Source organism: Notolepis coatsorum, assembly GCF_963971535.1.
Source record: "Notolepis coatsorum genome assembly, chromosome: 3".
Classification (NCBI taxonomy): Eukaryota; Metazoa; Chordata; class Actinopteri; order Aulopiformes; family Paralepididae; genus Notolepis; species Notolepis coatsorum.
In genome coordinates this window covers 74975367-74987652 of record NC_140167.1, presented here as the reverse complement: position 1 = coordinate 74987652, position 12286 = coordinate 74975367, and the positions used below count along the sequence as shown (strand labels likewise).

At 47.9% G+C, this 12286-nt stretch overlaps 1 protein-coding gene across 1 annotated transcript in view; it reads right to left on the bottom strand.

Annotated features, from left to right (window-relative positions):
- LOC311224570 (cadherin-2-like) overlaps positions 1-12286 on the bottom strand; it is a gene marked incomplete at its 3' end in the record, with an annotated part of 162386 nt that overhangs the window by 39570 nt on the left and 110530 nt on the right. Inside the window, exon 10 of the mRNA XM_084309605.1 lies at positions 7876-8129. Coding sequence (XP_084165731.1) covers positions 7876-8129 — 254 coding nt within the window. The remainder of the gene's footprint in view (positions 1-7875; positions 8130-12286) is intronic.

Below are 12286 nucleotides of genomic sequence, written 5' to 3'. Positions count from 1 at the left end.
CCAGGTTACCCCGCCAATAGAGGCCCTAGTGGGTTCTAGTGGGATAAAGACAGCTCTCCAGGGATGGAACTCTACCCGTTACAAGAAGAGGAGAGCACCCAGGAGATGGATCTCCAGGACTCGCCACAGGAGAACAGATCTCCAACGAGTACTGCCAGGAGCGGATCACCTCAACCAGCGTCTTCCCCCAGCGGGGCGGACAAGATGCTGGCACAGGCATTCCTCGCCAGCCTAGCAGCCTCTACAGAGCGCGATCGACTCCAAGCACAGATGCTTAGCGAGCGCGAACATTCTTCCATGGAAAGAGAACGCCTTCAAGCACAGCAACGGAGCGACGAAGATCGTATACGTCTAGAGATTAGACGCCTTCAGACGGAAGAGAATATGGTAAGAGACCGGGCCGAAGCAGAGCGCGCCGCCGCCGAAGCAGAGCGCGCCGCCGCCGAAGCCCAGCGCGCCGCTGCCGGTGCCCAAAGAGAAGCAGAGCGCGCCGCCGCCGAAGCCCAGCGCGCCGCTGCCGGTGCCCAAAGAGAAGCAGAGCGCAACATCGCTCTCACCAAGCGCGAAGTCGAGCGCGACCGATTACAAGCGCAGATAATGGAGCAGCTGATCGCCAGGGCGACACCCCCTCCCTCCGCACGGGGTTCCAGGGCCTCGTCAAGACACGGGTCAAGGGCACCCTCCCCTACCCGATCAAACGACCCTGAGCCCGACCACCAGAGAGAGCCTATACCCCCCTCCGAACTCCTTCCCCGACCGGTCCACGCGAGGACCAGCTACAAGGAAGAAACGGTCTACACCGCGGAGAGGCTAAATAGACGACTACAGGATCTAGAGGACCTGCCAGAGCAAGAAGAAGAGGGAGAGGAGGAGAGTCAAGCCCGACAGCAGCACAGGACTCCACAGGACCAGGAGGTCCAGTACAGCCCAGGCTCTACCCCCGCGGCTCTGCGCTACAGACCCCCGACTCAATTCACGGGTGAGCTTGACGCACGACCAGCCCCGAGGAATAGCACCTGGATACGCGGGCCATGGTACCCAGCAGGTACCAGCCCACCAAGAGGCGTAAGAGGAGACTCGCCTAGGAGGCCTCTCTTCCAACGCTCACCGATGTGCCAGCCATCCATGGCATCATACATTGGCACACCGACGTTTCCGGACTTCACCCACGAGAACAGAGCACAGTACACCGAGCTACGAATGTGCCTAGAGACAATGATGTCCGATGTAACTGACGAACCGTACAAGTATGCTATCCTACTGAAGCACCTCAAGGTGCCCCGAGCGCACAATATAGCGCTGGCCTATGCCACCTCTACTACCCCATACACAGCGGCTCTAGCAGCACTCGACCAAAGATATGGACGTATATGGGATTACGTAATACAAGAGATAAGGCATATTGATCGCCTACCCCCAGCCACAGACAATCGCTCACTAGATGACCTGTCTATCAAGGTACAATCCCTGGTAGGGATGCTGGGGGCGCAAAGAGAAAAGGGTATGCACGAACTGTACGCGAACTCTAATGTCGAGAGGATTTTAGAGAAGCTTCCGCCCGCCCGACAAGAGCGCTTCAGGCGGCAAAGAGACCACCGTGATCCTAACGGTCCCGAGCCATCCCTCCTAGACCTAGCCGACTTCCTAGCGAGAGAAGTCAACAGCCTACGGTTGGATACGTTCATGCGGAGCACCCCAAGCTCCAGAGAGGGACCTAGGAGAGCAAACGATGGCCGAAGATTGGTGACCGTCATGCACCAATCAGAACCAGTACTGAGCAGCAAGAACCACAGTACCCCCTCGATGAAAGAGAAGTGGAAGATGGTGTGCCCGTACTGCGAGAAAGAACACTGGTTGTCACAATGTGACACATTCAAGAAGATGACCGCCGATGAAGTGGGTCAATGGATAAAGTCCAACCGACGCTGTTACCGATGTGCGCGCAGTCACATGGCAGCCGAGTGCCGCCTAAAGAAGAGGTGTAGTCGGTGTGACGGAGCCCACCTAGATGTCCTACACGACAGTAACAGAAGAAAGCCTGCACCCTCAAGCAGCACAAAGGCAAGTGTTATGTACATTGACCCCGCCAGCAGCGGGGGCGCCCGAGTGCTCTTAAAGGTGGTCCGCATAACACTGAGTTACCAAGACAAGGTCATGGACACTTACGCCGTCCTTGACGACGGGTCAGAGAAGACCCTTCTCCTCGCATCCGCTGCGGCCCAGCTGGGGCTGCGGGGGAGCGAAAACCAGATGACGATTCGGACAATAAGAAGAGATCTAAAGACGATAAAGGGCGAGAATGTCTCCTTCACTATCGCAGCAAGCGGGCAGCCAGAGAGACGGTATAGGATTACTAATGCTTTCACCAGCCAAGAAATAGGCCTGTCGCAGTACACCTACCCCATCGCCAAGCTGATGGATAAATATGTGCACCTGCGTCAACTACCTATCCCGCTCATAGACGGTGCCACCCCGACCCTGCTGATAGGCTCCGACCATGCAGACCTCATAGTCCCGATAGACCGGGTCCACACAGGGCCCAGAGGCTGTCCTGCAGCAGTCGAGACCCGCCTAGGATGGACATTACAAGGCCCCCTCGCTAAGTCTCTTAACCGAACAGCAGCCACTAACTGCCTCCACTCCAGAGTGACAGAAGAAGACACCACCCTCCTACAGCATGTCGAGAGGCTATGGACACTAGAGACAATGCCCTTTAAGAACGAAAAGAAAGACATTCGCTCCAAGGAAGACATTTACGCCATAGCACTCCTCGAGCAAGGGACAAAGAGAGTCAAAGTCAACGGAGTGATGAGATACGCAACTCCACTCTTGAGGCGAGAGGGTATGCCCACCTTCCACGCCCCAAAAGAAGCGACAGAGCGGTATCTATTGAACACAGAGCGGCGCCTAGCCAGAGACCCCGCTCAAGAGACTGTGTACCGCGCTGAGATTAACAAGCGAATCACAGCGGGACACATAAAGAAAATTGACTGGCGACGTCGTGCGCTGCTCCGCGCCTCCCTGATCAAAGACGGCTTTGATCTCCGGCAGCGGGCCAGCAGCGACCCCCCAGTATTGCGCAGCCTCTCCCCAGAGGACAAGCCCCTGCTGCGGTTCCTATGGAGAGAGAGGATCGGGGATGAGCAACCAGCCATCTATCAATGGGAAGTCCTCCCTTTCGGAACCACATGCAGCCCATGCTGTGCTACGTTTGCACTGCAAAAACACGTCGCAGAGGACCCAGCAGCTGATGAAGAGGTCCGAAAAAGTGTAGAAAATAGTTTCTACGTGGACAACTGTCTGCAAAGCGTCTCGACGCCAGAAGAAGCCGAGGCCCTTCTACTCAAGCTCCGCGCCTCCCTGATCAAAGGCGGCTTTGATCTCAGGCAGTGGGCCAGCAGCGACCCGCAAGTATTGCGCAGCCTCTCCCCCGAGGACAAGGCAGCAAGCAGCGAGACCTGGATGGCGACCATCCCAGGAGAAGCCCAAGAAATGACATTAGGACTAGTCTGGCGCTTCAAAACAGACTCGCTCCATTATAAACACACACCCCTGACCAAGGAGCAGGGAAGGTCGACTGCACTACCGACCACCAGACGGAGTGTATACAGAACACTCGCCAGACAATATGACCCGTTGGGATGTATTCTACCTTACACCACCAGGGCAAAGATGATTGTAAGAGCGTTATGGGACAAGGACCAGGGCTGGGACGACCCCATACCCGAACACCTTGCATCCACATGGAGAGAGTGGGAGACGGAACTCAGCTCACTCCCAGGTGTTAACATACGCCGCAGCTACTTCCCACCCACAGTGAGGCCGGAGACGTGCCAGATGGACCTGCACGTCTTCAGCGACGCCTCCGAAGTAGCCTACGGCTCGGTGGCCTACTTGCGTGCCCGAGAGGAGGGAGGAGAAATACATACTGCCTTCATCCTGGCTCGCTCAAGAATAGCCCCACGAAAGCAACAATCTATCCCGCGTCTAGAGCTCTGCGCAGCCCTAGCAGGAGCGCAACTCGCCACGTTAATCCAACGTGAACTCACCATTCCGGTGCAAAGAACAATCTTGTGGTCAGACTCCACGACAGTACTCACATGGATCCGGTCTGATTCGTGCAGATACAAGGTCTTCGTGGGAGTCAGAGTCACAGAGATTCAAGATTTAACAGAAGTAGCAAGCTGGAGGTATGTGGACACAAAACACAACCCAGCTGACGTCATCACCCGGGGAATGTCCCTGGATGACCTCACCCGTCACAACCTATACAGTGACGGGGCAGAGTTCCTCAAGCTCCCGGAAGAAGAGTGGCCTACACCCACCCCACGGGAAGCGAGTGAAGAGGAGGCAGAAAACAAGAAATCTATGTTCTGTGGATTGAACACACTTGTCTCCACAGACCCCGACATAGACGATTGCCTCACCCTAGAGAGTGCGCAGCTAAAGACATTCCCGTGGCACCACCCAGAGGTTCAGCTCACTACTGACATTACTGCAGCTGACTACGAAGAAGCGGAACTTCTTCTACTACAACAAGCCCAGAGAGACTCGTTCCCCGATGAGCTAGACTGTCTACAGGGAGCAAAGCCCGTCCCATCAGACAGCAGACTGCTCCACCTAGCCCCCGAGAGCGACGCCCATGGTCTCATCAGAGTGGGTGGTCGTTTGCGGAGAGCCCCAGACTTACCGGATGACGTCAAGTACCCGATAGTCTTAAACAGCCGACACAAGGTCACAGAGCTGATCATAAAGAAATACGACGAGGATGTGCATCACGCCGGGGCAGAGAGAGTCTTCGCGGAGATCAGACGTCGTTATTGGATACTGCAAGGGAGAGAAGCAGTGCGGCGCTTCCAGCGAACCTGTCTAGACTGTCGTAAGTGGCGAGCGCAGCCCAGTATACCCCGGATGGCTGACCTACCTCCCTGTCGCCTCCGACTCGGCGACAAGCCCTTTCACTCCACCGGTATGGACTGTTTCGGCCCGCTGTATATAAAGAAAGGAAGAGGCACCGAGAAGCGGTGGGGTATTGTATTCAAATGCATGACCACCCGAGCGATGCATATAGAACTCCTTCCAACCATGAGCACAGACTCATTCCTTATGGCCTTCCGAAGATTCACATCGCGGAAAGGCAAACCGTCTATATTGTTGTCTGATCACGGGACAAACTTCAAAGGCGGAGAAAGAGAGCTGAGAGAGAGCTTCCAAGCTATGGGCCCAGAACTTAAGACCCACCTCGCTCCATACCAGATTGACTTCCAGTTTAATCCCCCGAACGCACCTCACTTCGGTGGAACTTGGGAACGAGAAGTACGTTCAATAAAGACAGCCCTGTACGCCGTGCTTGGGGCCCAGACCGTGGCGGAAGAAGTCTTAATGACAGTCCTCACGGAGATCGAGGGATTATTGAACTCAAAGCCCCTCGGTTACGTCTCAAGTGATGTAGCAGATGTCGACCCAGTCACCCCCAACACACTCTTGATGGGGCGGCTGGACCCCGCGCTACCACAGACAATGTACAGGCCTGAAGAAGCGAACGGCCGAAGAATGTGGAGGTACAGTCAAGTACTGGCTGACAAGTTTTGGAACAGCTTCCTACTCCACTACCTACCGTCTCTACAGACCCGCCAGAAATGGGTGAAAGAGAGAGACAATTTGACAGAAGGAACAGTCGTCATGATTATCGACCAGTCACTACCCCGAGCTATGTGGCCGGCTGGCCGCGTAAGCAAAGTGATCACCGGTGCCGACGGAAAGGTCCGAGCAGCCGAAGTGCTCGTCCAAGGGCGGACCTACACCCGACCCGTGGCGAGGCTAATAGAACTGCCAAGGCTCCCCGATACCATCGATGACGACCATGACCCCATGACTTTGTGAACTGACAGACCCCTCACAGCAGACATTGAGTAGTGGACAGTGCGGTTAATCTGTCTCTGCTTAGCTAATTAGGTGGGACTAATTAGGGGGCGGCTGTTACAAAGGATCAGATTAAACCGAATATATATATTTATTTATTGATATATATTGCATAGTATTTGTATATCGTTTGATATCCCCTGTATATTCCTTGTACATATACACGGAATATCCCTTTAGCCCAGACCATAATAGTTCATTCTCCTATTGGACAGCGGTCCACCGGCGCCAGGGACCGGCCTCCGGAGCCAGGTTCAAAGTCACCGTCAAGATGTGTCTGGACATGCCCGCCCTTGCCCAGGGATACGCGACAGAAATGAGAGTGGAACTAGTTTGTGCACCGTGCATATAAATACGGCGCAGGTGAATGTAGAAGCCCCTTACCTCCTTACCCTCCGTACCCTTACCTTCCTTAGCATGTTACCGATAAGTTGAAGCCTCACCCACGATACAACGTGCGGTGAAGTATGGCCTGTTTGGCCTCAGAATAGAGCATCGAGACCGCGTGCGAATTAATAACTGAATTGTCAGAGTTTGGCGCTATACCGTCGAGTGCGACATATTTCTATTGAGTCTTTAATAGTCTATTTGTGTATAGTGTATCGTGCGGTTAGAATTCTACAGTGACCAGCATCTCCAACGCTTTCTCGTATTAGCTAGAGTTCTTATCCAGGCTGGGCCGACCGCATGGCGCTTTCACCCGAGGAGACCTAGGCGAGAGCCGTATGGACATGTACACTGGATTAATCTACCCGACGACTACATAGCCCTTTGCGGCTGGAATATATTTGCTTTGGCCTTGTGATTTATGGAGCGGAGAACCAGCCAACGCTGCACGTGTTGGATTTACCCCGAGAGGAGTCAAGTCGAGTCGGCGCTCAGAGAGCCTGAGGCCGCCTAGCTTTCTTCCCTGTGGAGCTACAGTCTACAAGAGAACCAAGCTGTATTCGTCTGTGGATCAAGAGGCTACTGCACCGGCTTCTGTACCTGAAGTCTCCCTAGTCATCGTTGACCAGACGTCCTACTACCGACAGATCTTCTACCCCCCCTGCTGGCTTACAACCAGTGGGAACCCCTTCCAGTATCTTCCGCTATATTACTAGTGCACCATAGATATAATTCCCTCAGATTCAGGTTGTATAATTACCTCCTGCGTAACCAGAGAATGGACATTCGTTATTGATTTGCCTACGCATACTCCTTTGCCTTACAAGTGCATTCAAAGAATAATGTAAAGTATCCTATGTACCTTTTGCTCCATTAAATACTTGATTAATACCTTTGACTGGAACCGATTTCATTGTGGGAAGTGTTCATCATATTCATATATCGTGTACTGTATGGCCAGTAATTAAAGTACATAAAGCGGTAGTGGTTTAATGATACCATACTTATCAATACAGTCAGGGAATTGTACCCCTCAGTTACACTTACCGTCTTCTCCAGAGTCAGATAAGAAGATAAATACCAATTTCTTCTCTGTGCGTTCAGTAGAATGCTATCAGGCTGCAAGCTAGCCTAGCTTAGCACAAATGAATGTTGTTGGCCAAAAACACCTCTCTTGGTGTTTTAAGCTAGGCTAGCTGGTCCATATCCACCTTCATTCATGTGTGCTAAGCTAGGCTTACTTGCAGCCGCATAGCTTTCTACTGAACGCACAGAGAAGAAATTGGTATTTATCTTCTTATCTGAATGCGAGGAAATCAATATCTATCTTCTTGTCTGAGTTTGGAGAAGTAACTTCTCATGATGTTGGAATGTTCCTTTAACCCTTTCACTACCACACTACTAGTGTGATAGTAAAGGGTTAACCTTCTGTAGTGTGGTAGTGAAAGGATTACCCCTTTGTCGTGTGGCAGTGAAAGGGTTAACCTTCTGTATTGTCGCAGTGAAAGGGTTAACCCTTTGGTAGTGCGGCAGTGAAAGGGTTAAATAGTGAGGGGTTAAAGTTACCGTATGCTCTGCCTCATGTATCGGTCCGGGTCCTGGGCCGTGAAGCTGGTGAGGAGGGAGCGGGCAGGCAGGCCCTCCTCCAGCTTGATGGACTTGGGGTTGGGGGAGAACTCAGGGCTCTCGTTGACGTCCATGATGCGCACGGACACGGTAGCGGTGGACTGGCGCGGCAGGTGGATCCCGCGCGCCAGGGGGATCTCGTTCTCCGCCACCACGGTTAGCATGAAGGAGCGCGTCAACTCATAATCCACCGGCTAGAGGCAAACAAGAAGAATAGGAAGGAATGACGTTTAAAATGTTTTTTTTTACAATCTATGGGACAATAATGCATGAGGCCCTGTCAACAAATGGATACTAACAAGCATTGATATTATTGCCCAAGTCAAAAAAGTATATTTTCTGAATGTATACTTTATATACTTTAGCATGCTTTTTATGTGTTCGGTAAGGGCGTTTTCACACCTGTAGTTCGTATGCTTTGTTCTGATTCAGGGACTAATATGATACAATGTTGCACTTGCCCCTTGGTTCGGTTTGTGTTCACACTTGTAAACAAACGCCACACAGCAAACTGTTCTCTCATTGGTCAGATTTTTCTGGGAATTTTGATGGTCTTCCCTCTGATTTTTCTTCCCCACACAATACACAAATCACAAAAAAGGATTGAACATGGAGCATCATCAGCGTGTATGGATAGTTGTTTTATTTGGCATTCTCTGGTTGATATATCAGTGTTCAGTCTGAACAAAATATAAATATTTTTTATTTTAGTTTCAGCAAGCATCAAGGCTACGACTCGAAAACAATGTATTGATGCATCTAATTAGAAGACACGCTGCCTCATTAGAAGAAGCGCTCTGATGAACACATACAACGACATATTCACCCAACAATTTCTCTTCCAAAGAAGCATCAGGTAAGCTTGGTTAGGTGATATTTAAGCCTAGGCATGTTTATAATCATAAGCTATTTTTCATACGCCATAGGACAATTCCAACTAACGTTAGTGTTTTTGATTTGTTGTAAACAAAGACAGAAAATAAACTTCATTCATTCAATTAATAAACTGTATGCCTAAACTGTGTGGAAGAGACTGGGATCATTCTTTTGTGCAAGGCAACATCAGGCTTGACTTAAAACATTACTTTCCTAACTTAGTGAAACTAAATGTAACAAATTAACACATAGATATAAATGTACTGAATGGTTATTTCTTATTTTATTTATTAATAAAAAAAATAATAATAAAAAAATGAAATCCAATATATATATTTTTTTACCCATACCCGATCCAGCTATTTTACTGATATCGGCGGCCGATACCGATACCAATATCGGATCGGTGCATACCTAATATTGACGACGCTTGACAACAGAGGTTCAAAGATAACTTCACATTTATTGGCTGTTGGTTTATATTATATCATCAGGGCTTCTCCTTCCAACGCAGTGTTACTGTTGACTATTTACTTCCTTGTGTGACGTCACTTCAAATACGGCATCCAAGACACTAAAGCTAAAGCGAGTCGAGTCGATTAGGTACAATGCAGTGGAAAGCGGCATAAGAGAATACTTCATAATATTTCATGCAATTCAAAAGTAAATATATATTTAGTACACATGATTTATTTATTTTAAATAACACAGTGACTTTTCCTTTTTGATAAGAAAGTCTAGTGCTGGTTGAGCATATGCATACTTTATGTTGATGGGCTTTGCTATAATGTGGCCACAAAAATAGAAAGGTTTAATTATTTTGTTTGTTTGCACTAAGTTAATACTAAACTTAATGTTGCCTATATTTTTCAGTCAGTTTGGTCTTTGTGTGCCAAACCTTTTTTTTACCAAATAAATGAGAAGCATCAGCAATGCCTCCCCTCTCTCTCGTAGCTCTAACCGTCACTGTCAAAATAATGTGCCTGATGTCAAACTGCCTCATTCTTTCAGTTTTTGCATGACTACTGTACGTCCTTGAGAATAACGGAAAAGTTGGATTATTTTTAGGCTATATATCTTATGCTGATGTATGGTATTTTTGGAGTGTTAAAAAAAAACAACAAAAAAAAAAACATATACCGAACCGAACCGCAAACCGTGACACCAAAACCGTGATATGAACCGAACCGTAGATTTTGTGAACCGTTCCACCCCTAGGTTACCATGGTTACCATGGTTACCTGCTTCCTTGCTGGAAGTCAAGTAGGCATACCTTTGACTCAGAAAATAATATATCAGAATAATATTGCTGTATAGTTTGTTAATACTTCAGAAGTATTATATATAGACTTTGTCCTCAAAATGAATGGAAGTGAATGAGGAGCCTGGTACCTGGAAGGAAGCAGCAGCAGTGGTCACTAGTCACTAGTTTACTAGTAGATTACTTTAGATAGAAGTTCTACTAAAGAGAAATATCCCTTTAAGTTTAGTTTCCATGGTAATATTTGAAATAGTCTGTTTAATTATGTATAGAGTTGCCAGCTACACACATGCTTGGGAGTGCACTTGGAAGAACAACATTGACCTAAAGGGGACCTATTGTGAAAAGTGCATTTTCCTGTATGTTGCGTTGTTCTTTCAGAATGAGGGGTTGTCCCAACACTGAGAACATGTTAAATATGTGCATTGTGCCTTTTCTGCAGTTCAGCTGTGACAAGAACCCTCCCTCTTGAAACAAGCCATTCACTGCACATGTGTGTATGTGCGTGTGAAGATATCTTGATCAAATCTGTGTGTACAAGACGGCATGTAAATTCTCTTTTCTACCTAAAGTTTAACCTAAAATATGTTTCTGACAACATTTTTAAAGGTAAGTTTGATATGATATTTCTGGATCTTCAGTCATATTTGATCTGCAATGTATCGTCTGAAAGTTGGATCTGAATTTCGTTTGACAGTACAGGCTTGCTGCTACTATATGTATGATAATGATCACATTTGTACAATAAAAGCAGCTTGCTCGTTACAGGTACAGAAACCCATTGAGAACAGGACTGAAACAGAGAGGTATAGAGGCTGCTAGAATGAGAACAGGGAACTTTATTGTACAAATGTGATAATTATCGTACATCTAGTAGTGGTGCGCAAGCCTGTACTGATTCAGATCCAACTTTCAGACGATACATTGCAGATCAAATATGACTCAAGATCCAGAAATATCATATCAAACTTACCTTTAAAAATAAGAGGGTCAAATAAATAAGGGGAGAGAGAGACAGAGGTAGATAGAGACACAGAGAGAGAAAGAGAGAGAGAGAGAGAGAGAGAGAGAGAGAGAGAGAGAGAGAGAGAGAGAGAGAGAGAGAGAGAGAGAGAGAGAGAGAGAGAGAGAGAGAGAGAGAGAGAGAGAGAGAGGGAGACAGATAGCGAGACCTGTACATATCCCTTACTGTAACTACTCGTACTGGTTACACTGTTGGCCAGTATGACTACGACCATTATTGTCTTCATACCTGTATCACTCTACATATTGGTATTACAACTCCAGTAGTACTAATTAATATTTTACCCAGTTTAATCACCTGTACATTGTATATCACTATTGCACTTTACTGTTACATTTGCACTCTGGTTGGATGCCAAACTTCTTTTCATTGTACTGTACTGTGTGCTTTATAATGACAATAAATTGTAATCGAATCAAATCTAATCGAATCGAATCGAATCGAATGTTGAATCAAATGCAGCTTTGAGTGAAAATAACACATTGTACGTTCTAATCACTCTGAGCTGCATTTGATTCAAAATGTCGGCGCCCAGAACACAGACAGATGTTCTGTTGACATTCTGAAAAGTTGGACCATTTCAACAACTTCGGGGTAAGTGTTTGATTGCCCGGATTTTATTTTTAGATAATATAAAATGCCTTTGAGTAAGTAAAATTAAATTACATGACATAACGTCGCCCGGGAGATCTAAAGTTCATTTCACTCTATGTCCGTTTGCCCGGCTGTGATATGAAAGTGAGCAAAGTTCATATACAGTACAGCTGGGAACCAGCGGGGTATGATGATGCATATAGACAGCATATCACAACTAACACCTTATTAACTAGGATACCAGCTAGTATCTGGAGCAACATCTTCATATAAACTCTTCCCCCTGGGAGCAGTAGTGGAGGGCGGGGGCTGGGGACCACTCTGCTCCCCGGTCTCTGCGCTGTTTTGGTGCCATTTGCAGGTTGCAGCACCAACAACTCCTAAAATATTGATACCTCATTGTGATAAAATTCAGATTTTGAACTTTTGGTGTGTGTGTGAGGGGATAAATAATATATTTATTCCATTTATTTCCTCCGGTCGTGGTGGCTAACCATCGCTGAGGGAATATAAGAGACACAGCTGTGTTTATGTAAGCGACACAGAGAGAGAGAGAGAGAGAGAGAGAGAGAGAGAGAGAGAGAGAGAGAGAGAGA